Source organism: Microtus pennsylvanicus, chromosome 15 (assembly GCF_037038515.1).
Source record: "Microtus pennsylvanicus isolate mMicPen1 chromosome 15, mMicPen1.hap1, whole genome shotgun sequence".
NCBI classification, from domain to species: Eukaryota; Metazoa; Chordata; class Mammalia; order Rodentia; family Cricetidae; genus Microtus; species Microtus pennsylvanicus.
In genome coordinates this window covers 11538296-11565849 of record NC_134593.1, presented here as the reverse complement: position 1 = coordinate 11565849, position 27554 = coordinate 11538296, and the positions used below count along the sequence as shown (strand labels likewise).

Below are 27554 nucleotides of genomic sequence, written 5' to 3'. Positions count from 1 at the left end.
AGCAGGTGTATGCTGGCTGCCACATCCACTTTAATCATCAGGAGGAAGTCACTGGTCTGGGGAAGAGAGATTAGGCTCCATTTCCTAAAGTGGTAAGGGTCATGGCTGTGCACACATTCTAAAATCATCAGACCCATCAGTAGTAAATTATAGGGTGCAGATTGGAAGACTATGTGTGATTTATGAGGTCTTAAGTCTGAACTTAATTTAAACATTTTTATTTTATTTTTTTGTTTTTGTTTTTCAAGACAGGGTTTCTCTGTGTCTTTGGAGCCTGTCCTGGAACTAGCTCTGTAGACCAGGCTGGTCTCGAACTCACAGAGATCCGCCTGCCTCTGCCTCCCGAGTGCTGGGTTTAAAGGCGTGCGCCACCATCGCCCTGCTAAACATTTTTTAAAAATATTTATTTATTATGTATACATTATTCTGTCTGTGTGAATGTCTGCAAGCCAGAAGAAGGCACCAGACCTCATGACAGATGGTTGTGAGCCACCATGTGGTTGCTGGGAGTTGAACTCAGAACCTTTGGAAGAGCAGGCAATGCTCTTAACCACTGAGTCATCTCTCCAGCGCCCCGGCTAAACATTTTTACTTAGTATTTTTTGCATATGGGTGTTTTGCCTGCATGTATATCTGTGCACTATGTGCATGTGCGCAGTACTCTTAGAGACAAGAAGAGAGTATTGGACGCCCTGGGGCTGGACTATATATGGTTGTAAGCTGCTATGTAACTGTTGAGAATTGAATTCCGCTCCTCTGCAAGAGCAGTCAGTACTCTTAACCACTGAGCCATTTCTTTATCCTCTGTTATATTACTATGAATGACTCTCAAATAAACTAAGACTTTCCTATATTTTCATATCCCTTCTATTTTACTCTGATATTTAAACTTCTTTGAGTATTGGTGACATTTCTTAGACTATTTTTGAGATTTATTCTAATTGTGGTGTGCATGCGTGTGTGAGTGTGCGTGTGTACTCATGGACACCAGAGGAGGACAGCAGATGCTGTGGAGCTGGAGTTACAGGATGTTGAGTCACCAGTGTGGATACCGGGAAGCAAACTTGGAACTCACTCCGTAGACCAGGCTGGCCTCGAACTCAGAGCTCTGCCTGCCTCTGCCTCCTGTGATTAAAAGCGTGCGCCACTACCGCCCCGTGTACTCCTTGCTCTTTGCAGAATCTGGGTTGGAGTCCTAGTAGCCACAAAGCAGCTCACAACCCTCTGTAACTCCAGTTTCAGGGGATCATGTGGCTTCTTCTGACCTCTTTTGGCACCAGGCACATATGTGGTGCACATACCTACATGCAAGTAAAACATTCATATGCATAAAATAAAATAAACAAGAATTTAAAAAAAAAATCACAGCTGCTTGAATCACAGTGCCAGAAGATCCGATGCCATCTACTGGCCTCTGTGGGCACTTGCAGTCGTGTGGCATAAGCTCAGAGCCTTTGGCGGTTCCAGGAAAGCAGTGACTTAATACCGAGGTCAGTCGATAGCGGCGCCCGGCTTTTCCCACTCTGGCCTGCAGGGGACGGTGCGGCCGGAGGCCTCCTTCTGCGCTTTCTAGGCTAAAAGGCGACGCGGCCACCGGGAGTGAGAGGCGAGCCAAGCGGAAGGGGCGGTGCCACAGAGATCCCGCCCTCGGACCGCCTCTGCCCCCTCGCCCCGCCCCCTCCCCCGCCCGGGCTGCCATGGCCATTCCCGGCATCCCCTATGAGCGACGGCTTCTCATCATGGCGGACCCTAGAGATAAGGCGCTTCAGGACTACCGCAAGAAGCTGCTAGAGCACAAGGAGATAGACGGCCGTCTTAAGGAGCGTGAGTGAACCTTTCCACACTCTCTCATGCCTGGACCCGCTTCCGTCTCTGATAGAGCGGAGGCTTCGGCCGAGCCCGAAAACAGAGCGCCCGGCTTGGGAAGGCCTGAGTCCAGGGCAAGGCGCTTTGTCATCCCGCCCTGAGCTGGGGTGCAGCACAGTCTCGACCGTGGAAATAGCCCGCTCCCGGTCCAGGTGGCATAGGGAATAGCCACAGTTCTGAGGTGGAAGGGGAGGGGAGGACTAGAGGAATGAGGATCAAGTGGGCTGGGGACTTTATCCCAGGTGCAAGGAAAGTAGCATTGGAGTCTCGGGACCCGGGGACGGGAAGACGCTTGGGTCAAAGAAGCTCCAGCAGGACGTGGGACTCAGTGAGCAGAAAGCCAGTCGTGAAGCCTTAAAGAAAAAGGGTCCAGTGGCCGTAATAACCTTTCTCGTCTCTCCTCAGTTTTTATACGAGCTGCCTAGTTCGCCCACCCTGAGCACTTGGGTTTTGAAAAGCCTGCATAGTTGAGTTATATGAAAAAAGGCCGCAGCTTCTATGATTCGGTGAAGAATTGCGTTGGTTGACTTTAGTATGGGCAAACATAGAGTAAGCCAGGTAGTCCCAGGTAGCTGTGAAAGATCTGATTCCACAGATTATCATTTAGTTTTGTAGCAATCCGGGGGTGGCAGGATGTCATATTTTGTAGTTTGGTACAGTGCGTATGAAACCTACATAAAGTGAACGATACATGAGTAAACATTTTAACGCAGTTCTTGTTTAATTTAAAATGTTGACATTTTATTATTTCAGTAAGGGAACAGTTAAAAGAACTTACCAAGCAGTATGAGAAGTCTGAAAACGATCTGAAGGCACTACAAAGTGTTGGGCAGGTAGGTTATAAAGTTTGAAAGTGAATGAGTAATTCACTTTTTTTTTTTTTAAAGCTGAAGGTAATGTGACTTTTTTCTTTCGTAGATTGTGGGTGAAGTGCTTAAACAGTTAACAGAAGAAAAATGTAAGTGGGTTAATTTACTAATTAGTTAAAAAGCAAAAACAAAAAGACTCAGTCCCTCCCCAACTTTTTTTTTTAAACATTTATTTATTTATTTGTTATGTATACAATATTCTGTCTGTGTGTATGTCTGCAGGCCAGAAGAGGGCACCAGACCTCATTACAGGTGGTTATGAGCCACCATGTGGTTGCTGGGAATTGAACTCAGGACCTTTGGAAGAGCAGACAATGCTCTTAACCACTGAGCCATCTCTCCAGCCCCCTCCCCAACTTTTGTTTTTTAGTTATTTTTTTATTTTTTATTTTTTTTTGGTTTTTTCGAGACAGGGTTTCTCTGTGGTTTTGGAGCCTGTCGTGGAACTAGCTCTGTAGACCAGGCTGGTCTCGAACTCACAGAGATCCGCCTGCCTCTGCCTCCCAAGTGCTGGGATTAAAGGCGTGCGCCACCACCGCCCAGCCCTCCCCAACTTTTGAAATGCCTATTTTGTCTTGATTTTTGAGATCAGGTCCTACGTAGCTCTGGATGCAGCTGACTCTGTAGAACAGGCTGGCCTTGAACTCATAAGAGATCTGCCTGCCTTTGCTTTCCCAGTGCCGGATTAAAGTTGTGTACTGTCATTGGAAGCTATTTTAATTTTTGTTACATTTCTCCGTGTGTGAAAATGTGTGAGTGTGTGTGTTCATGTACTGCAGCACACATGCGGAGATCAGAGGACAACCTGTGGGAGTTGGTTTTCCTCTCTCACCAATGAGACCCAGGGATTGGACTCAGTCGGGTCAGTGGGCTTTATTTGATGAGCCATCAGGGTAGCCCTGCAGTGTCTCTTCTAGTGACAGCAGTGCAAAGTTGGTGGTTCCTAAGCTCGATTTGGTGTTTCCTGTTCTTGGAGGTCAGAGGTAAAACTGTACCCACCATAGATGTAGATATATTTGTTTTCTAACTTTGTTTTTCAATTTGTTCTTCTTCTAGTCATTGTTAAAGCCACAAATGGACCAAGATACGTCGTAGGTTGTCGTCGTCAGGTAATACTTGGCGTTTGTATAAGGCTCTGTAACAGAAAGGGTACTTACACATAAGTTACTTAATTCTTGAGATGGCAGGTCAGGCATTGTGCCCATAACTCCCAATGGTGGTTTGTTCAGACGCAGCAAATGATTAGCAAAGCCTGGATTCAAGTCAGATTTTGCTTCTGGAATTTCTCCTTCCCTGCTGTTTCACATTCTTAGTCAGTTATGAGTACTTAGAAATCAAAGCATTTTATAATTAGAAAAATGCTTTAATATAATGTCCTTCTTGGAGAGGGTTAAACATGTTAGGCTACCTGTGTTTTACATTTAAATATTCAAAAATGGTACTTATAGAGTCTACAGTAGTTAGTTTTATTGGTGGGCATTTAAACCAGAATAGGCAAATTGGGTTTGTTTTTGAGACAGGGTTTCTCTGTAGCTTTGGAGCCTGTCCTGGAACTAACTCTTGTAGACCAGGCTGGCCTCGAACTCACAGAGCTCCGCCTGCCTCTGCGCCCCAGGTGCTGGGATTAAAGGCGTGCATCACCACCGCCCGGCCTAGAATAGGCAAATTGAAATACCTTTGAATTTCATTTTGCAGACATTAGACAAGTGACTGAGAGTGATCCAGTATACCTGCAATCTGCACACCATTCTGTTCTTTAGGAAATGTTTTAAGCATTGACTTGAAGACTCTGAACATTTCTCATATTGAATTTATGCTTACATTGTTGGTTTTGTTTTATGGAACTGTATCTTGCTGTGTGGCTCATGTTGATTTTAAACTAACAGTGCGGGTGCCTTGGTCTCCTGAGTGCTAGGGTAACATATGCCATTTTTCCAAGTTCAGATTTTCAAACATTGATACAGCATGATTCTGGAACAGTATTTAACATTGAGACTGAATCTAATGTTAGGATTTCAGTGTATAACTGAATAGTATTCTAATCAAATCCTACAAGTCTGGGGGCTGGAGAAATGGCTCAGCAGTTCAGAGCTGCTCTTCCAAAGATCCCAGGTTGGGTTCCCAACACCCACAAATGGGCTCACAACCATCTGAACTCCATTCCCAAGGGATCTGACATCCTTTTCTGGTCTTTGCAGGCACCAGGCATGCACGTGTTAACATAGCGTACTTGCAGACAAAGCATCCATATACATAAAATAAACATTTAAAAAATATTACAGGCATAGAGTCAGGGTTGTAGCTCAGTAGCAGAATGCATGACAAGCATGTGAGGGCCCTGAGGTTCAGCCACTAGTAATGAGAATGTATTTTTTGTTATGTCCTAAGCAGGAGGGCTTTTGTAGTCCTTTCAAGGCTCTCGAGATGCCAATATTTGGCATTATTCAGCTATTTCTTGATTGTATTGAAGTAGCTTCCTACTGATTACCTCTCTTCAGGTACTCCTTACAAAGACTTTTTTAAAGCTGGACAGTAGTGGCACACGCCTTGTAATCCCAGCACTTGGAAGGCAGAGGCAGGCAGATCTCATGAGTTCGAGGCCAGCCTAGTCTAAAAAATTAGTTTCAGGATAGCCAGGACTGTTACACAGAGAAACCCTGTCTCAAAACAACAACAAACAAACAAAAAGACTTTTTAAAACTACTCAATCCATTAAATTTAGTGATTTGCCTATTTTTACTTAGTATGTGTGTGTGTGTGTGTTAAGCGTGTGGTGCATGCATGTGATTGTGATGCACCTATAGAAAGGCCAGGACATCATTCTCTGTGTTACTGCTTTGAAACAGAGTTTTATATAGACCTGGAAGTCTTGGCTAGTCTGGCTGGCCAGTGATCTTGGGATCTGCCTCTCTCTACCTACCAACTCTGGGCTAATTCAGTAGCCGTGCCTGGCTTTTTATAAAAGAGAGGTAGACAGTGCTCTTGCAAGCTGAGCCATTTCCTTACCCCTTACTTAATTTTGAAATGACTAAGGTCACACCACTCCTGGTGTTATTTTGTCCCTGCCTGGTCACTTCTCAGTCTTCCACCCTTAACAGCTACCTTGACAATGCTTCTGGGATTGTCCACAACCTTGACCATGGTCCAAATATGATTATGTAGTGCCTGGAAGATACTGATGGACCTTACAAAGAAGCCCCTCCCCCCCTCCAGCACTGATGTCATTAAGGTTTTGTCTCTAAAAATGTTATATGCTTGAGCTTGGGCACCAAGAAGCTTTCCAGATATGAGAGTCAGTTCTTGGTCTGGCCATTAATAAAGGACTCAATACTTTTAATTGATTTAGTCAGTGACAGTAACTATTTTGGTTGGGTTATTTTAGTTTTAATGAGCACAATCTCCTAATTTGTAGCTCATTGTAAAGTCTTAGACAGAGTAGGTTATGATTTTGAAAATGTAATGGCAAACAATTTTGAAACTATTGGAAAGTAACTTTTTTATTTCTGACAAGTGATATCTTAAGTATAATGTGCATTAGTTGAATATAATGTCAGTAAGTTACCTTGCAGAGGTGTGCTGATAAATTATTCGACCTGGTGTACTTAGTGTAAGGTCTGTTGTATACAAAGATAAGGTAGTTGACTTTTTGTTTTGTTTCTGCATTCCTTAGGTTTTAGTTTTGGTTGGGTTTGGGTTGGTTTCGGTTTTCAACACAGGGTTTCTCTGTGTAGTCGTGGCTGTACTGGAACTCCTTCTGGTAGACCAGGCTGGCCTTGAACTCAGAGATCCTCCTGCCTCTGCCCTCCAGGCCTGGAATTAAATGCCAGTGCCACCACCACAGGCTGCCTTCCTTAGTATGTTGATGGGAATCTCTTGAGAGGAAACAGTGGCTTTCCTTATCTTTTATGATTATGCATGTACATGTTTCCTTCTAGAAGATTTTAAAAATATATTTAATGGATATACTTACAAGCTATTTTCCCTTCCTCTCACCCAAATGTTCACTAAGGGTTTTTTTTTTCCCTGTAAATATTCTGGTACCAGTTCCCAAAGTAACTTTTTTTCATAGATTTTGAATCAAAATAATGAACAAAATTATATTAAGTAATGAGCCTTGAGAATAAAATCTCAAAATCTGTCCTTTCTTCAAAATCATGGCTACTTCAATGGATAAAGACACTTGCCACCAAGCCTGGCCACATGAATTCAATATCAAGAACCCATGGTAATGGTAGAAGGAGAGAACCAATTCCTGCAAATTGTCCTCTTTCTATATATGCACACTATTGTTTATACATATACACATACATATAAATGTAAAAAACTAAAAAGGCAATTATTACCCCAGGTTTTATGTATTAGTGATCTCTGACTTCACACGCTGAGTTTGCACAAAGGACGTCCTTGTAAGGGTCACATAGAAAGAACTTCAGAATTACTGCTTTATTAGCCCTTTTATTGACAGGGCATTTATAATATGATATTTGGGGCTTTTGTGATATATTATATACGACTTCTGAATATTGAGTAGTGTTTTCCTTTTTAAATGTTTGTGTGACCTTTTTGTTTTATAAAACTAGCTTGATAAAAGTAAGCTGAAGCCAGGAACGAGAGTTGCTTTGGATATGACTACACTAACCATAATGAGGTGGGTTTCTTATTCTTATTGTTTACTTTGAGTTTCATTTTCACAGGGAAGATTTTCTTTCTTTTTTTAAGATTTATTTATTTATTATGTATACAACACATATATGTATGTATGCCTCGATGTATGCCTGCGGGCCAGAAGAGGGCGCCAGATCTCAGTACAGATGGTTGTGAGCCATCATGTGGTTGCTGGGAATTGAACTCAGGACCTCTGGAAGAACAGTCGGTGTTCTTAACCACTGAGCCACCTCTTTAGCCCCCAGGGAAGATTTTCTAAAAATACGTGATTTGTGGAGTCATCAAACGTTTTACTACTTCTTACTCTTTACTTACTTCTTACTAAGTTCAATGTTTTTTGTTTTTGTTTTGTTTTGTTCTGGTTTTTCAAGACAGGTAGCTTTGAAGCCTGTCCTGGAACTAGCTCTTATAGTCCAGGCTAGCCTCAAATTCACAGAGATCTGCCTGCCTCTGTCTCCCATGTGCTGGGATTAAAGGTGTGCGCTACCACAACCTGGCAAGTTAAATGTTTTTAGAAGGTACTTACTTATAGGTGCTTGTATAAATAATTTATATTTACCATGTAAGCAGAGAGAAAATAAGTCTTTTGAAAGAAAAGTACCTGATTTTTTTTTTTTTTTTCATTTTAGATATTTGCCAAGAGAGGTGGATCCTTTGGTTTATAACATGTCTCATGAGGACCCTGGAAATGTTTCTTATTCTGAGATTGGAGGGCTGTCAGAGCAGATTCGGGAGTTAAGAGAGGTGGGTGTTGTGTTTCTTTATCTAAGATTGCTGCAGTACTGCTTTTAGGATACCTGAGGGGAGAAACTGAATGTAATATTACAGGAAACTCCAGCTGGCAGTAGCATTGACTGTCTGGCTATAGGCATAGCTGGTCCATATTATTTTGGAGATGTTTGATGTTAGGAAAATCTCTTTTATGACAAAAGAGAGAAGAATGTAGGGGAAAGCGGAGAATAACTGATACAGTCCAATGCCCTTGCCATTTATAGTTCTCAGTGTCTTAGTGTACTTGGGTCAGAGCTCGTAGGGCAAAGCGCTGTGTGATTTTTCTGTAAAGCCAGTAATGTTAACATCTCAGTCCAATAGGATTATTGTTACCTTTGCCGTAGCATTTATGTTTTTTATTTTATTCAAACTGTTTTTTTTGCTCTTTAGGAAAATACTGGGTATATTTATTTATTTATTTATTTATTTTATTTTATTTTAAGTTTTTTGGTTTCTCTGTGTAGCCCTAACTGTCCTGGAAATCCCTTTGTAGACCAGGCTAGCTTTGAACTCACAGAAATCTACCTGCCTCTGCCTCTTGAGTGCTGGAATTAAAGGCAAGAACCACCACCATCAGACTGAATTTTTAAGCTTTTAAGTGATGAATCCGATTGGGATCTCCTTGTCTCCTGACCCTGGAAGTTACATTGTTTTCCTGATGCAAGCCTAAGTAGGAATGACTGAGAAGGGTTGGGAGTAGTTCTTGGGTAGGTAGTTCATAGTCATTCATAATTCTTAGACCTCGGCTCATTACACTTTCTGAAACAGTTATTAAAGTATAGGCTTCTTGAGCTGTTAAGATAGCATCTCCAGTAAAGATGCTTGTCCTACAAGCTTGGTAACCTGAGTCTGATCTCTGGGGTACAGCTAAAAGAGAAGGTAGAACTGACTTCATAAAGTCCTCTAGTGTGCTGTGGCATGTGCACCTTTGTGAAATCAAGTTTTTCATTTCAATATTTGAGGAAACACTAGCCTGATTAGAAAATCAAAGCATACCCTGATGTTTGAGCTAGAGGAAGGAAGCTGAAGGAAGAGGAAATGTTTTTATGAAACTTGCCTCCCACCAGTGCCTTGCTGCATTTCCTCTGCACATGCTTTTTATCCTTAGATATTTTAGGATGTTGGTTTTTTTTCCCCACACTTCTGTATAGCACAAATAATAAAAACCCAGAGACAGATACCGGGGTTCAATTTGAACATCAGAAAAGCAAAGCAGCCAGCCACTGACTCTTCTTACATCTACCTCGGACTGAAATGAGCAAGACTGCCTCCATGAATCCTCAGACTGAGACTTAGTCTGAAACCTGTCTTATATTCCTCTCTAGTGCTGGGATTAAAGGCATGTATCACCATCACCTGGCCTCTGTGGCTAACTACTGTGGCTGCTGGGATTAAGGTGTGTGCCACCACTGTCTGGCCTGTGTGGCTGACTAGTGTGGCTGCTTTGCTCTCTGATCTCAGGCAAACTTTATTTATTAAAACACAATAATATCCCACTATACTTTTGGCTATCCTAACCTGATGGAGGAGGGTCATCTCTATGTACTCGCATAGTTCACATAGACTTTATCTCCTGTGGTTGGTACTGTGAATGAACTGGATAGTCAGTCCTCTACCTCCTCCTCTTCTTTCTCCCCTTCCTCCTCTTCTTCCTTTCCTCTTCTTCTTTCTCCTCTTCCTCTTCTTCCTCCTTACTTTTCCTTCTCTTCTCTTCTTTTTTTTTTTTTTTTGGTTTTTCGAGACAGGGTTTCTCTGTGGTTTTGGAGCCTGTCCTGGAACTAGCTCTTGTAGACCAGGCTGGTCTCAAACTCACAGAGATCCGCCTGCCTCTGCCTCCCTAGTGCTGGGATTAAAGGCGTGCGCCACCACCGCCCGGCTTTTTCCTTCTCTTCTTTTCTTCCTCCTCCTTTCCCTCCTGGTTCTCCTATTTTTCCTTTCTCCTCTCCTTCCTGGAGACAGTATCTCATATATCTCATGATATAGCTAGCCTTTGGTTCACTGTATCTGAAAGTCACTCTGAACCCCTGGTCTTCCTGCTTTCACCTCCCTAGTGTTGCAAATGAGGTTGTAGGCATTCACTGGCACACTTTGGAGATAAAACCCAGGACCTTGGCATAATAAATAAGCACTCTTCCACCTGAGTATATGTCCAGCTCTTCATTTTTCTTTCTGTGAATTAAAGAGTAGGAAATAGAACTGTTTTTTGTTTTACGCTGTGACACAGTGCCAACAAAGGAAATTTTATATATTTTCTTTCAGTGACCATTTATGACATCAAATAATTTTTTATTTTGTGATTATTTGCATTGTATTCTGTAAATTATTAAAGTTTTTTTCTTTGCTGATTATTATTATTATTACTGTTTTTTTAAATATTTATTTATTTATTATGGATACAATATTCTGTTTGCATATATGCCTGCTAGAAGAGATGGTTGTGAGCCACCATGTGGTTGCTGGGATTCAAACTCGGGTCCTTTGGAAGAGCATGCAATGCTCTTAACCGCTGAGCCATCTCTCCAGCCCCTACTGTTTTGTTTTTTGAGACAGGCTTTCTCTGTACGTCCCTGGCTGTCCTGGAACTTGCTTTGTAAACCAGGCTGGCTTCAAACTCGGAGATCTGCTTATCTTTGCCTCCCAAGTGCTGGAATTAAAGGTGTGGGCCACTAATGCCTGGCTATTATTTTTTTAATACCAGCTATTCACCTTAGTACCGCCCGTATGGCAGGCAGGCGTTCCACCACTGAGCTGCACGCTAGTTGCTAGTTTTTTCTCACCTTGTCGTCTGAGACAGGGTCTTGGTATAGTACCCACTCTGGACTTGACCTTGCGGTCCTCCTACATTGTCCTTCTTCAGGCGTGTGCCACCAGGCCCGGCTTCTCTGATTTCTTTATAGTGCAGTTTTTACTGAGGTGAAATGTGAACCTGATAAATGCACAGGTTTTAAGTATGCATTTCTAATAAATTTTTACAAAGTATATACCTGTGTATAATTAAAGCTGTTTTTTAAGTTTTTAGTTTTAAGACATCTCTATCTTAAATAAACCCAAAACTATTTAAATCATCCTGTAGGTTAATAAGCATGGTATTAGACTTTAAATATTTTAAAATATATTAAAATTTTTACTGTTTAAGAAATATGCAACTTCTTTTTCAGGTAATAGAATTACCTCTTACAAACCCAGAATTATTCCAGCGTGTAGGAATAATACCTCCAAAAGGCTGTTTGCTATATGGACCACCAGGTTGGTATCATTATCTTCGCCTCTTCAACAAAGGAGTGGGTGAAGGAATGAAAAAGTAGTAAGATAGGAATTTAATGTAGGCAATCCCAGTCAGTCATGTGGAGTCCCTCTGAGCCTTGTCACAGGCCATGTAATTCTATAGACGATAGTCCTTAAACTGCAGTTCATGTGTATGAATGTTCCTGAGATGAGCAGCTTACAGAGACTCTCTGATAGAGCCTTCAGAATCAGAACTACTGTCATCAAACTAATACATTATTTGGCTGTTTCCTGGTGTTACATCTCCTGATGGTCCAAAGGCCTTGTAGGTAAAGTTGCTCAGCCCTGGCATGCAGCAGTTGTGGTCGTCCCTGTGCTTGAGTACCACACACTTGCGGTGTCAGCGGAGATGGTGCTCTCACTCCGCAGGGTGCTGCTACATTTTCAGGTGGGAAAACACAAAGTATGTCTGGAAGTTGCATGCTGAGAAGTACATTGTGTTTAGAAAAAGCATTCCTTTAATTATTTGAATGCCATCTAAGTGAGAGGCTTTACCTGAAAGGACAGTTTGCAGGCTGTGGTGACTCAGACTGCTTGGTGCTTAATGGTGATTAGATATTGATTATTTAGCCTACAGTTTTCTGGAATGATTGAAATGAGTGGTACAAGCTGTTGAGTCATAAAATTTGAGATCTCAAGTCAAATTAGATTTTTTTTTTTTTTTTGATTTTCGAGACAGGGTTTCTCTGTAGCTTTCGGTTCTTGTCCTAGAACTAGCTCTTAAAATAGTTTATTTTTATGAATCTGTGTGTCTTAGGTACGGTGTCTGTTCTGTGATAAACACCATGACCATAAACAACTCAGAGAAGAAAGGGTTTATTTCAACTTATAGCTCTCAGGTCGCACTGGGAAGTCAGGGCAGGACTCAGACCTGAAGGAGGGTGCTGCTTACTGGCTCACTCTTCGTAGGGCTAATGTAGCCTTCTTTCTTTTCTTCCTTCTGTTTTGACTTTTTTTTTTTTTTTTTTTGAGATAGGTTTCTCTATGTAGCCCTGTCTGTCCTAGAACTCACTCTGTAGACCAGCCTGGCTCCAGACTTAGAGATCTGTCTGCCTCTGCCTCTGTGCCACCACCACCCAACATAAATAATTAAAAACAAAAATTGTTAGCCAGGCTGTGGTAGCCCATGCCTTTAATCCCAGCACTTGGAGGCAGAGGCAGAGGCAGGCAGATGTCTTTGAGTTTGAGGCTAGCCTGGTCGGTCTACAAGAGTTAGTTCCAGGACAGGCTCCAAAGCTCCAGAAAAACCCTGTCTCAAAAAACCAAAAAAAAAAAAAAAAAAATGTTTAGTATGCCTAGCCCATGTTGTAAGAATATTTTTTTATTTACATTATGCCTAAAATTAGAAAATGAGATGCTGTGTCACAACTATTAGAATGGCTGTTTTCAAGGAAGGAGTGAATGTGTGAATGAATGCAATGAATAGCAGGTGTTGGCGAAGATATGAAGAAAGAGAAATTCTATATCACTGATAGGAATGAAAATTGATGCAGCCATTTTAGGAAACAGTATGGGGTTTTTCAGAAAATTAAAAATAAAACTGCTCTGTGACCTAGCAGCCAGTGTGCAAGGCGACTGGAGTCAGGACCTTGAGGGGACATTTGCACCCATGTTATGTTATAGTGATATTCACAATAGCCAGAGCAAACCTCAGTGTCCTCAATCAGCTTGTGAAAGGAGAAGACTGTGCATGTGTACACAGTAAAGTATGGTTTCGTCTTCAGAAAGAAGTAAATTTTGTCGTTTGTGTCACCACAGATGAATCTTGAAGTGATGCTAAGTGGAGTGAGCAGCCCAGAAAGACAAATACCAATGATCTCGCTTGTTGGGAGATTGTTGAGAGTTGGAATTGTAGAGAATGGTTTTATTTTAGAGGGGCCGCGGAAGGCAGTGATTGAGTTTACAGACGATTACAGAAACACGACGATTGTTGTATTGGGTATTTCTAGGCTATAATTGTTCCCATCACAAAGTAAACTTATGAGTTAATAGATAATGTTAATCAGCTTGATTTAATCATTCAACAATGTATACTAGTAGGGTTTTGGGGGTTTGTTTTTGTTTTTTTGTTTTATTTTGTTTTGCCTGCAGATATATCTATGAAGTTGTCAGACCCCCTGAAACTGGAGTTACAGGCAGTTGTGAACTGCCATGTGGGTGCTGGGAATTGAACCTGGGTCACCTGGGAAGAGCTCAGTGCTCTTAGCCACTGAGCCCCTAGTGTTATATTCTTAATGTTTGCAGTCATTTTCAAATTAAAATCAGGAGTGACACCTCAAGTTAAAATTAAAGTTTAAAAGGAAATTCTATTAGGATTTAGCTTAAGTTTTAGAAAATTTACTATCAATAGGATTATGTTGTATGTGTCTGTGTGTCTCTGTGTATGTGAATGCTCTGTGTGCGCCCAGGGAAGCCAGTTCTCCTAGAAGTGGAGTTGCAGGGATTATAAGCTGTCTAACAAGGTGCTGGGAACTGGACCGTGGGCTCTTTACCACAGAGACATCTTTCCAGCTTCAAGATGATGATGTTGAAAGACTTTTAAAAATACTTCTGCTTTTAACCTAACGACATTTGGTATTTCTAGGCACTGGAAAAACACTCTTGGCACGAGCTGTTGCTAGCCAGCTGGACTGCAACTTCCTAAAGGTAAGGGGAAATTCTTTTATACTTATTGAAATGAAATTTATTTGAACTGTCTAATTTATATTACTCTTTTTCTTTTAATCAGGTTGTATCTAGTTCTATTGTAGACAAGTACATTGGTGAAAGTGCTCGTTTGATTAGAGAAATGTTTAATTATGCCAGGGACCACCAGCCATGCATCATTTTTATGGATGAAATAGATGCTATTGGTAAGAATGACACCTTTTTAATTTTTTCTTAACTTTTTTTGTAAGTATTAGAAGGAGTTGTTTAAACCTGAAAGGACCTCCTGCCTGAGCAGTAGTTATGACTTGTACGAAGCCGGTGAGTGGGTATCCCAGAGTCCCACCTGCCCGCATAGGACTGCTCAGAGGCTAAAGAGTGTGGCCATTTTTAGTAAATTAGCCAGAACTATACCAGAGTAATTCCTCACTCAATTTCTACATAGCATTTTTAACTTGAGTACTATTACATTCTGTTTTATTAAATGATGGGCACAAAGAATAATGTGTATATATTTCCAAATATATTACTTTAGGTGGCCGTCGGTTTTCTGAGGGTACATCAGCTGACAGAGAGATTCAGCGAACTTTAATGGAGGTAATATTTGGTATAGAGGGATATATATGTGTATATGTATGTATGTATATAGAAAGTTACTTTTTATGTTTTGTTCTGTTTAAGACAGGCTGGCCTCAAACTCACAGAGATCCACCTGTCTCTGCCTCCTGAGTGCTGGGATTAAAGGAGTGTGCCACCACTGCCCAGCTAAGAAAGTTACTTATTAATGAAAAAGTGAAGGTTGCATATTTGAAGTTGAAGTGTATATAGCAGTTTAGACGAAGAGTTAAACATGAAATTTGTAATGTTGCTAGTAATGAACACTTTCATATGTCATAATCCCTAATAATAATAATTACTGCTCTGTTGTTTGGGGCAGTGGCTCAGTAGGCAAGAGTGAATGCTTTGCGAGTATGGACCTGCGTTAAAATCCCCAGCACTCATGTAAAAAAATTTGCTTGGCAATTGTGCACATTTAACGTCAGCATGAGGGGTAGAGACAGGAGAATTGCTAGGATTTGTTTTGTCAGTGTAACTTCAGGTTCAGTGAAAGATTCTGTTTCCAGGGCATAAGGCAGACATCCTTCCACGGGTGGCCTCCAGAATGACCCCACCACACACACATATTACATCTACACACGTACACCAAAGGAGGAAGTGACTGCTGCTGGAGAACAGGGAAAGAGAGGAAAGGTTGATAGTGGACACCAAGTAGACAAGAGCAAGCGTTTTTTTTTTTTGTTGTTGTGTACTGGGGTATCTCTAAAAATCAAGTAATGTCTATTTCAGAACAGTAAGAAAAATTAGTGTCTTCACCATGAAGAAATGATGAGTGAGGAAACACATGTTTCACCTGATTTCAGTAGTATACATGTATGCATATATTAAGACATGGCGCCATATAGATGTGCAGTATTATTGTTTAAGAGTGAAAATGAGGGCTGGAGAGATGGCTCACTGGTAGTTAGTTCTCCCAGAGGTATCGGGTTCAATTCCCAGCACCCATATGGCAGCTCACAACTGTCTTTTACTACGGGGGATCTGATACCTTCACACTAGTGCACATGAAATAAATTCAGATTTTTTTTAAAAAGGAAAAATGAAGAGAAAAATTGATACTGAAAAGTAATGTTATTGGGCTGGGTGTGGTGGCGCACACCTTTAATCCCAGCACTCAGGAGGCAGAGGCAGGAGAATCTCTAAGTTTGAGATCAGCCTGGTCTACAGAGCAAGTTCAAGGACAGTAAGGGCTCTTACTCAGAGAAGCCCTGTCTTGAAAAATCCAACAAATAAATAAATAAAGTTATCTGCAAATTGTGCTTGGTAAAATTGCACCATTCTATAAATTTTTAATATATCAATATTCAAATGTACAAATTATATCGTTTCTTAAGCATATGACTTTGTGTTAGTTTGGTGATGGTATGAGTAACAGGTATTAAGATTATCAACAGTAAATATGTTACATTTATGTGTGGCTGCTCTAAACACCACTCTTTGCTCTTTATTGCTAAGACTGTGGCAACTAAAATAGATTTTTAAAAACTATTTTTTATTCTTTGGTACATACATAAGGTATATCTTTATGTCTACCCTTCCTTCTTCATCCCCACTCCTTCCAGTGCTCCCTCACCATTCCACCTTCATATTCTCTTTCTTCTTAATCCTGCATAAGCATTGACAATGAACTAGTTAGGGGTGACACTCTTGAAGAAAAGTAACTCCATTTCCCAGCTGTCATCAGTTACCAGTAACGCCTCATTAGCCCACCAGTCGTGTAGGAATTGTTGACTGGCTTAATCTTGGGCAGGTAATCGCAATTCTATTTCATATCCAGAAGATCCCATTCTCAGGCTCTTCTGCCCATCTCTCACGATGGTGTCTGAGCCTGGTGGGAAAAGCTGGTTTTAGTAATGGAGAAGATAGGTGATGAAGAAAGAAGCAATATCCCATTGCTGCCAGTGAAAACTAGGTAGCACAGGTCATTCATTTGATTTTAATTCTTTTTGCTGTTGTCTTTGAAAAATCACTTTTCACAAATTATAATCATTTATTCAGATGAGCAGTTTTGCTGTTGCATTTTTAGACAGGCTGTCTTCTATGTAACTTGAGTAGCTTGGAGCTTTTTTGTTGTTGTTGTTTTTCGAGACAGGGTTAGGTTACCCAGTAGCTTTGGAACCAGTCCTGGAACTTGCTCTGTAGACCACGCTGGCCTCGAACTCTCAGAGATCCACCTGTCTCTGCCTGGGTGCTGGGATTAAAGGAGTGCGCACCACAACCCGGCTAGCATAGAGCTTTTAAGGACCAGGCTGACCGTGTATTTATGACTGTTTATATACAGTATTTTAAATTTAAACTACAGGCTTAGAAGCCTTAAATTGGGTCCTGGGAGTCCAGTGCAGTTGGTAAAGTTCTTGGCTAGTGGGCATGAAACATGCATGTATGTTTGGTCCCTAACTCCAAATAAACCACTTTAAGTAGCCCATGGCTGTAATCCGCTCTCCTGAGGTAGATTTAGGAAAACCAGAAGTTCAAGGTCATCCCTAGCAACATAGTAAATTTAAAGCTAGCCTAGGGTACGTGACACTGTGTTTCAAAACAAAAACCAAAACCATAAGAAATATTTTAGAACAACACAATTATTAGTGTTATTCATGTAACTGATAATGTTATCAACTAGCGGGCATTGCCTGCTATCTAGTTATTTTTTGTTGTTGTTTGTTTGTTTTTGTTTTTTGGAGACAGGGTTTCTCTGTAGCTTTAGAGCCTATCCTAGAGCTCACTCTGCAGACCAGGCTGGCCTTGAACTCACAGAGATCCTCCTGCCTCTGCCACCCGGGTACTGGGGTTAAAGGCCTGCACCATAAGGCCTGCACCATCACGACCCAGCCTAGCTAATTATCTTTAAATTTATTTTACTGTTTCATTAATTTTTGTGTGTAGATCCACATACATGCATGTGTTTGGTAAAGTCTGTCTCTTTGATTTTTTATTTAGTTACTAAATCAAATGGATGGATTCGATACTCTGCATAGAGTTAAAATGATCATGGCTACAAATAGACCAGATACACTGGATCCTGCTTTGCTCCGTCCAGGAAGATTAGACAGAAAAATACGTGAGTCATTGTTTTCTTGGTCTATGTCAATTTTTTCTTCTCACCCACCTTCCTCTCACTTTCTTAAACCAACAACTGGAGTACAAAGTCATTTCTTGTCATTTTCAGATATCGATTTACCAAATGAACAAGCAAGATTAGATATATTGAAAATTCACGCAGGCCCTATTACAAAGCACGGTGAAATAGGTAAGAAAGTTGAGTGTTTTATTCGTGTATACATCTAGTGAATGAAGCACAGCACTATGGGATGTTACTCTTGGTTTATTGAACCTAGGTTTATTTGTTTATGGGTGTTTTTTTTTCTTTCCTTTTTTTTTGTTTTTGGTTTTTCAAGACAGGGTTTCTCTGTAGCTTTGGAACCTTTCCTGGAACTCGCTGTGTAGACCAGGCTGGCCTCAAAGTCACAGAGATCCGCCTGCCTCTGCCTCCCCAGTCTCCCCAGTGCTGGGATTAAAGGGATGTGCCACCACTGCCTAGCTTTATTTATGGTTTTTTGAAGACATTTCTCTGTGTAGCCCTGGCGGTCCTGAAACTCATTGTGTAGACCAGACTGACCTTGGACTCTGAAGTCTGCCTGTCTCTGCCTCCTGAGTGCTAGAATTAAAAGCACGTGTCACCACACCCAGCTTGAGCCTAGTTTTACACCAAATAAACATGGTAGTTTTAATAGAGTAAATTTTTGCTGAGCTTATAGTGAATGCTAGGAGGTGGAAGTGCTAAGAATGTCATGGCACTGAATGAAATTCTGGCCTTTAGAAAACCTTGATTATTTCACAAAACAGATACAGATTAGATGGCGATAGATGGTGTGGAGAAAAGTAAAGCAAGGAGAAGGAGATGGGAAGTGTCAGGAGATTTTGAAGTGGGGAAAGGTTAGTAGGCTGAAGGCTTTACCAAGAAGGCCATTTATTCATTCACTTGGTTCATTGATTTATTTAAGTGTTTGCATGTATGTCTGTGGGTAGACATGTACACCTGAGTACAGGAGCCCACAGAAGACCATAGGTGTCTGGTGTTGGATTCCTTGGAGCTGGAATTACAGGTAGTTGTGAGATCCTGATGTGGGTTATTAGAACCAAACTTGGGTCTTCTGCAAGGGCAGTGTGTGTGCTCTTAACTGTTGAGCCTTCTTTCTGGTCACCAAGGAGGTCATGTTTAAGCTATGACTTGATGTGGATACTTGGGGAAGGTCTCTGAGCAGATGGGGACCTGGCACATCCAAGGACCAAGCAAGAAGCTAGGGAGGGGCTCTAGAAGAGTAGGGAGCTGTGAGGAGTAGTAGAAGCCTGTAGACCAGGCTGCAGGGCCTTTGGCGGTCATAAGGTAGGAAGGAACTTTGACTGTTCATGATGCCGACCTCAAATTTAGTTTGTTCTTAAAGGTTGTATAGCCGGGCGGTGGTGGCGCACGCCTTTAATCCCAGCACTCGGGAGGCAGAGGCAGGCGGATCTCTGTGAGTTCGAGGCCAGCCTGGTCTACAAGAGCTAGTTCCAGGACAGGCTCCAAAGCCACAGAGAAACCCTGTCTCAAAAAACCAAAAAAAAAAAAAAAAAAAAAAAAAAGAAAGAAAGAAAGAAAGAAAGGTTGTATAGCTGTAATAGTACTGTGTTTAAAAATGGCTACTCGCTGGGCAGTGGTGGCGCATGCCTTTAATCCCAGCACTAGGGAGGCAGAAGCAGGCAGATCTCTGTGAGTTCGAGACCAGCCTGGTCTACAGAGCTAGTTCCAGGACAGGCTCCAAAACCACAGAGAAACCCTGTCTCGAAAAACCAAAAAAATAAAAAATGAAAATAAAAATGGCTACTCAGTTTCTCTTTCTATGCCATTACTAACAGGTACGTGTTTAAGTTAATTTGAAAGCTGGATTTTGTTTTTTGCTTTCAGTATTATTCGTGGTCAGTCTTGTTTCATCCATAATTTCTGCTGCCTGTTGCATGTTTAACAAACAAATGAATTTTAGGCATACCATTTCATGTATGAATACTTCAGTTCACATAAAATTGCTTTGATAGCCTGCTGGGGGCAAATTGGAGAACAACAAACAAAGAAATAAGACATTATTTCAGTAAGTCAGATCAAAAATGGTGGTGATGTGGTAAAGGTTTCCCTCCCAGATTTGCTGAGATATAATTACAGTCTTTGAAATAGTGAGACTTGAAAGTCATACATGATGACACGGGCCTGTGATGCCCACACTTGGAAAGTGGAGGCAAGCAGGCAGGTCAGAAATTCAAGATCATTCTCAGCTACAGGGTGAGTTTGGTCCAACCGCAGCTCCATGAGTCCTTGAATCAGCCAGGCATTTCATCAGTAAACAAAAGAAACTCTGGATTTAGTTTATGGGGATAAGATGTCAGGACGATACAATGTCAGATACAGACTACAGAAAGAAGCAGGAAAGACTTAGGTTTGGAGGGCTGGTGAGGTGGCTCAGTGGTAAAGGTGCTTGCCACCAAACCCAACACCCTGTGATTGATCAGCACTGTATGGTGGAAGGAGAGAACCAACTCTTGCAAGTTCTTCTTTGACCTCCACATGGAATCCTTGGCATGGCCATGTATATTATCAGACACACAATAGATGAATAAGTAACCAGGTGATGGTGGCGCACGCCTTTAATCTCAGTACTCAGGAGGCAGAGGCAGGCGAATCTCTGAGTTCCAAGACAGCCTGTACTATGCAGAGAAATCCTGCTTCAGAAGAAAAAAAAAACAATAAATAAGTAAATAAATTCTTTCTGTTTGTCCTTTTGCACAAAATTCTTGTTGACTTCTGAACTAGGGAATCTAATATAATTGGTTGACAGCTTTTAAAACCCTCTAGAATGGGCTGGGGGCAACACAGCAGCAGATTGCTTATCTACAGTGCTCTAGGTTCTAGGTTCAATCACCATTACCACCAAAACAAGAGAACTTCTTAGAGCCAGGCATAGTGTCACAGCTTTGATCCCAGCACTCTGGAAGCGGAAACAGGAGGATCTCTTGAGAATTTCAGGTGTGGTGAGTCTATATAGAAAGTTTCATACTAGCCAGGGCTACAAAGTAAGACCCAAGACCCTGTCTCAACGGTGGTGGCGCACGCCTTTAATCCCAGCACTCGGGAGGCAGAGGCAGGCGGATCTCTGTGAGTTCGAGACCAGCCTGGTCTACAGAGCTAGTTCCAGGACAGGCTCCAAAGCCACAGAGAAACCCTGTCTCAAAAAATCAAAAAAAAAAAAAATCAAAAAAAAAAAAAAAACAACAAAACCCTTATAACTTAATGGTTACAAATAGCTACAAATGATTGAAGGTTACTGCTCACTGCTCATTTCATTGTTCCTTTGAGGTTTTTTTGTTTTGTTTTGTTTTTCTGATTTTTGAAACAGGGTTTCTCTATGTAGTTTTGGAGTCTGTCCTGGAACTTGCTCTGTAGTCCAGCCTGGACTTGAACTCAGAGATCCACCTGCCTCTGCATCCCAAGTACTGGGATTAAACGTGTGTGCTACCACTGCCTGGCTCCTTTGAGAATTTTAAGTTGGAAAGAGTGATGTAAACAAAGGATGCCAGTTTCTAAGTAGCTTGTACAAATACTTACCTCTCTCAGTGTTAGATACTATGTTTTTTTTGGGAATCCTCTCAGGAAGCTTATGGTGACATTAATATGATTAAGTGCTAACTAACTAATCACCCAGAGATTGCACATAGAGATTGATCTGTTGGGCACTGCCTGGCTGGCAAAGGTGTCCCATCGTTCATTCATACCAAGTAGCCTGTGTGCTGTAGTTTTCCTCACTGATCTATGTCAGGCTCATAACAAGCACAAAGCTGTAGCTCTTCATGTCTATGTTGTGAGGAAGTAGAGACTTCACTGTAACTGTTATTTCAGGTGATACAACTTGGAGTTAGCAAAGAAAATCAGAAAGCTAATAAATGCTTTCTTTAGCATTTAAAGTTCTTATTTTGATAAAATAATCTCTGCCGTTAGTACATTTTACATTTAATCTCTATAACTAAAGTATATTTCATTTATTGTTACTGTTTTATCTACTTATTTTATGTGTATATGTCTGTGCACATGTGTGTATGTGTGTAAAAGACAATTGTTAGTTGCCTTGTGGGTACTGAGAAATAAACATGGGTCCTCTGAAAGGTCAGCAAGTGCTCTTAACTGCTGAGCCTTCTCACCAGCCACCAAAGTATTATGTTTTTATTGTTTGATTTTTTTTTTAATTTTATTTATTTATTTTTTTGGTGGGCAGTCACTGAACTCAGGACTTTATGCTTAGGCATGCAGCCAGGCTGTGGTGGCGCACGCCTTTACTCCCAGTACTTGGGAGGCAGAAGCAGGCAGACTCTATGAGTTTGAGGCCAGCATGGTCTATAGAGCGAGTTCCAGGACAGGCTCCAAAGCTACACAGAGAAAGCCTGTCTTGGGAGAGGGGGGAAATTCTCTGTTAGCCAAGTGGTGATGGTGCATGCTTTTAATCCTGAGAGATGAGGCAGGCAGATCTAGGCCACTTGGTCTATAAACTTGAGTTCCAGGCCAGGCTCCAAAGCTACACAGAGAAACCCTGTCTTGAAAAACCTAAAAGAGTGGCTGGAGAGATGGCTCAGCAGTTAAGAGCATTGCTTCCAAAGGTCCTGACTTCAATTCCCAGCAACCACATGGTGGCTCACAACCATCTGTAATGAGGTCTGGTGACTTCTTCTGGCCTGCAGGCATACACACAGACATATAATAATATACATAATAAATAAATAAATATTAAAAAAAAAAAGAAAAACCTAAAAGAAAGAAAGAAATGCTGGGCATGTACTCTACCATTGAGCCATACCGTACCCCTCAGGATTTTGTTAGAGTTACCATTTTCATGTGTGTGTGTGTGTGTGTGTGTGTGTGTGCTTTGTGTTTTGATCATATTCAACCTATTTCTCTTGTACTTTTCCCACCTCAACTGATTCCACCTCTCGATTTTATTTATTTATTTATTTTTATTTTTTGGATTTTTCAAGACAGGGTTTCTCCGTAGCTTTTGGTTCCTGTCCTGGAACTAGCTCTTGTAGACCAGGCGAGCCTCGAACTCACAGAGATCCGCCTGCCTCTGCCTCCCGAGTGCTGGGATTAAAGGCGTGCGCCACCACCGCCTGGCTATTTGTAGTTTTTTGTTTGTTTGTTTTTGAAGCAGGGTTTCTGTGCGTAAGAGGCCTCATTGTCCTGGAACTCTCTCTGGAGACCACGCTTGCCTCTGCCCTTCCAAGTGCTGAGATTAAAGGCATGTGCCACCAGTGTTCGATTTTACTTCAAATCTTGACATTTTTTTACTAAAAATTCAGATGTATGTCTCCTTGATTCTGGTTTATTTTCCAGCATTTTTATTTAGCTTTAGTTGTTAATGTTGTAAAATAGTAGCGAGGGTAATGCTAATCAAATTCAAATCAACTAGTCCATTTAAAGTTTCTCTGTGGCGGGCGGTGGTGGCGCACGCCTTTAATCCCAGCACTCGGGAGGCAGAGCCAGGCAGATCTCTGTGAGTTCAAGACCAGCCTGGTCTACAAGAGCTAGTTCCAGGACAGGCTCCAAAACCACAAAGAAACCCTGACTCGAAAAACCAAAAAATAAATAAATAAATAAAAATAAAGTTTCTCTGTGGGCAAAAATAAAGACTGAGTCTTCATTATTATCTTGTTAATTTTTTTTTTTTCCTAAACAGATTATGAAGCAATTGTAAAGCTTTCCGATGGCTTTAATGGAGCAGACCTGAGAAATGTCTGTACTGAAGCAGGTGAGAGGACAAGGCAGAGTTTTACCACTGTCAAGAGCAGAGCTGCACGTTTTCAGGATTTCAGTGTTTCCTGTTTTGTTTTGCTTTTGAGACTTGATTTCAAGAAGCAGAACAGAACAGCCCAAAGGAGAGAGTACCACAGGAGTAGTTGATCTTGATTTCTTGTAGGGGCCTTCGGGAAACCCACAGGATTCCTCTGAGGATTGTGGCTAAACTCGGAGCCTAGAACATTTATTTGCTAGCATTCCTCTCCCATTGGACGGAATCTGCCCTCGGGGTTATTATCTCTGAGCACTCTGATTCCCACAAGCAGGCTGGGGAAGACTGAGTTGCAGGACTGTTTGGCAGTTCTACGTGTGTTTGAAAGAATTACTTTAAAGTCTGTGGTCCTGCAATTTGTTTAAAATGAAGTTTTAAGATACAATTTCGAATTTTTTTTTATTCTAGTTTTATTTTTGGTAACAAGACTTTGAAGCCCTACCTAGCTAGCTAGAATCATTTGGTTTTTACTTTCCATGCAGAATTTCCACACCCAAGACCTGTGTGCCATCATTTTTGTAGTTACTGTCTCAGTGATAATAAGTCAGCTAACATAGGACCTGAACTATCTAGGGTCATTTATCACATTCCAGAATCTGTGTCTGATTGCATTATTACCAAGGATGGCTTTAGTGAACCTGGAGTCAAAAGCAGCACTGTGATTTTTTTAAAGGCTGATGCTATGAAAGTTTGATAGGTGCTTTTTCTCCTCTCACATTGAAAAATGTTTTTGTGTTTTCTATTTTTTAACTGATTGATGGAAATTGCACATTAATAGGAATCATATATTTTTATACACGTATATATTGCATAACACTTAGATCAGATTAAACGTACATGTCTCCTCAAACATGTAACCTTTCCTTCATGGTGAAAACACCTCGAATCTTTTGTTCTAACTTTTTGAAATACATAGTAAACAGTGATTATCCTGCCTCTCCCTCTCAAGTGCTGGAATTATAGACTTAGAGCATACAGTGCTGATGGTTGAACCAGCCTTTTTACAGTCTAGGTAGTACTTCACTGACTCCTATATCCCCAACCTCAAGCCTTGCTGAGTGTCAGTCATTACCAAATTTATTGGGAGTTGGTTTAGTTTTGCATTGCTGGAGATCAAACCCAAGGCTTTGGGTATGTTAAGCAAACACCTGACCTGTTCCACATCCCTAGCCCAGGGGTTTTGTTCTTCTGGAGAATCGTTGCATATGTTAAGAGACTTCAGCCTAGAATGTCTAAGTCTTGATAGTGTTGTGTGTTTGGAGAGGGGCTGGAGAGATGACTCAGAGATTAAGAGCACTGACTGTTCTTCTACAGGTCCCGAGTTCAAATTCCTAGCAACCACATGGTACCTCACCACCATTTGTAATGAGATCTGGTGCCCTCTTCTGACATGCAGGCATAGATGCAGGCAGAACACTGCATACATAATAACCCTTACGGAAAAAAAAAACAACAGAATTACCTTGGAGACTGAAGAGGTGACTCAGAGGTTAAGAACACTGGCTGCTCTTTGGGGAAAAAAAAAAAAGAAATTACCATTGGACATGTGCAATCTAGATTTTTGTTTTCTTTTGCTTTGTTTTTGTTTTTATGAGACTGGGCTTTGCTGTATTTTTGGAGACTGTCCTGGAACTAGCCCCCCCCCCCTTTTTTTTTTTTTGGTTTTTCGAGACAGGGTTTTTCTGTGGCTTTGGAGCCTGTCCTGGAACTAGCTCTGTAGACCAGGCTGGTCTTGAACTCACAGAGATCCGCCTGCCTCTGCCTCCCGAGTGCTGGGATTAAAGGCATGTGCCACCATCGCCCGGCTTGGAACTAGCTCTTTTTTTTTTTAGGTTTTTATTTATTATGTATACAGTGTTCTGTCTGCATATATGCCTACTCACCAGAGAGAGCACCAGAGCTCATTACAGATGGTTGTGAGCCACCATGTGGTCGCTGGGAATTGAACTCATGACTTCAGGAAGAGCAGTCAGTGCTTTTAATCTCTGAGCCATCTCTCCAGCCCCCAGGAACTAGCTCTTGTAGACCAGGCTGGCCTTGAATTCACAGAGGTCCAAGTTCTGAGATTAAAGGTGTGCACCAACACTGCCCAGCTGCAATCCACATTTAAATATTCAGATAATTGCATTATCTGCTTCATTTAAAAATTATGCTACGCTGCTTGCAAAAATGATTTGAATGGAGATAGCGTATTTTAGTAAGGTAGCACTGCTGGTCAGAGGTAGTAGATCTATACAGCTTCACATTTACTCCACAGAGTTTTCTTCCTCCTTTCTTGATAGTTGTCTGGGCTGGTTTCAATCTTGGAATCCTCCTGTTTCAGTCCCCTAGTTGCTGAGATTATAGGCATGTTCCACTGTGGTAGCTTGATTTTCTTATGGATCTGTAATTCACATATGGTAAGCAGCAAATTTGTTTTGTTTCCATAGGTATGTTTGCCATTCGTGCTGATCATGATTTTGTAGTTCAGGAAGACTTCATGAAAGCAGTCAGGAAAGTGGCTGACTCTAAGAAGCTGGAGTCCAAACTAGACTACAAACCCGTGTGATTTGCTGTCAGGTTTTTGATGGCTGCATGACAGACATTGGCTTAATGTAAAAATAAAGTTAAGGAAAATAATGTATGTATTGGCAGTGACCTCATTAAAAGTGAATAAACATGTATGAGCAACATAATAGTATGTAATTTAGTAATTCTTTTAAAATTGATACAGAAGAAAGTTGTATGTTAATGTTGCAGTTACTGCAGCACAATTTACAAACACATGTTGAAGATTTTCATAATTGCTTTGTGAGCATTTTGTACAACATTTAAATGATTTGAGATAGTACAGGAGAGCATTTCTTATGACTTATTTTATATTTTGTTTTCCTCATCCTGAAAAAATGGAATAAAATCTGTTTTAGTTGTCCTTTATATATTCTTGTCTTTTCTAAGAGCACATTTATTCTAGTCTTTCTGGTTCAGTAAGTGAATGATTTGAGAGCCTGGATGAAATTGAAAATTGAAATGGGTCCTTATGTGTGCGTGTGGGAACATACATGCATTTGCATCTTCCAGGAAGTACTTACTCTTTACCTACTGCCATTAGCCTACTTGATAGTTAACTTTAACTTTTTTATGATTAGAAGTACTGCTTATAGTTCATTTGGTAATGTGAAAAAATAGTTTCCTTTTGAGGCTGTTATGGTCTGGATCCAGGAAAAATCTGTATTACAGAGATACATAATTTTGCATATACATGGTTTCCAGAGATGCATTATTTCCTAGGCTCACCATGGATTCTGTACATATCTGTGGGGGGACCAGGCTGAGCGTGTCTAGAAATGTTTAGAAGTTCTGTTACTTGCACACAAGTCTTTCTAATTTCATGTGGCAATCAAAGTTATATCAGGAAATCTTCATTGCCTAAAGATTGAGATTATTTATAGTTAAGGATTGTTTAGACAAAGTTATCAAACTTCAGTTTCGTATACCAAAGGACCAATCATAAATCACCTGTCTAGCTACATAATTCTTTGTTTCCCCTTTCTTTTTGAGACAGGGTCTTACTAGGTAGCCCTAGGTAGCTCACCTGGAAACACTACATGAAATAGGCTGGCCTCAACTCAGACATTCCCCAGCCTCTGCCTCCCGAGTGCTGTGATTAAAGACATCACCATACCTGCCATCTGATTACTTTTTAATTAAAAATTACTCGCACAGTATTCTTGCCTTTTACAGTTTTTCAGGCTGGATAATAGTTATGTAGTACTAGAGAACACGGAACCCTCTGGCCAATAAAGTAGGCTGGCCATCTACTTTATTGAACAATTCTACTTCTGGATCCATTCCATACACAAGATGAAGAAAATGAGAGGATGTCTAAGTTAAATACCCGTATGTCCCATCCACTTTTTCTAAAGGATGAGTTTTAATAATAGTAAGTTCCAAGGTCTTTAGAAAGTACTCTTAAAAATATAATATAAAACAG

At 41.0% G+C, this 27554-nt stretch overlaps 1 protein-coding gene across 1 annotated transcript; it reads left to right on the top strand.

Moving 5' to 3' along the window:
- The first annotated feature begins 1595 nt into the window (after positions 1 to 1595).
- Positions 1596 to 26497, top strand: Psmc6 (proteasome 26S subunit, ATPase 6). The gene is made up of 14 exons (XM_075949103.1): positions 1596 to 1824; positions 2620 to 2699; positions 2785 to 2824; positions 3792 to 3844; positions 7316 to 7383; positions 8030 to 8144; positions 11330 to 11417; positions 14041 to 14102; positions 14185 to 14308; positions 14638 to 14699; positions 17658 to 17778; positions 17887 to 17967; positions 23471 to 23542; positions 26011 to 26497. Exons 1-14 carry the CDS (start codon positions 1698 to 1700, stop codon positions 26127 to 26129), a joined length of 1212 nt encoding a protein of 403 aa, XP_075805218.1. The 5' UTR covers positions 1596 to 1697; the 3' UTR covers positions 26130 to 26497.
- The last annotated feature ends 1057 nt before the right edge of the window (positions 26498 to 27554 follow it).

What these genes read in the sequence shown, in the direction of transcription:
- Psmc6 (XM_075949103.1), top strand. Translation starts at nt 1,698, where the DNA reads ATGGCCATTCCCGGCATCCCCTATGAGCGACGGCTTCTCATCATGGCG. An exon ending in AAGATTAGACAGAAAAATAC is followed by an intron (nt 17,779 to 17,886) that starts GTGAGTCATTGT and finishes TGTCATTTTCAG; the next exon opens with ATATCGATTTACCAAATGAA. An exon ending in TACAAAGCACGGTGAAATAG is followed by an intron (nt 17,968 to 23,470) that starts GTAAGAAAGTTG and finishes TTTCCTAAACAG; the next exon opens with ATTATGAAGCAATTGTAAAG.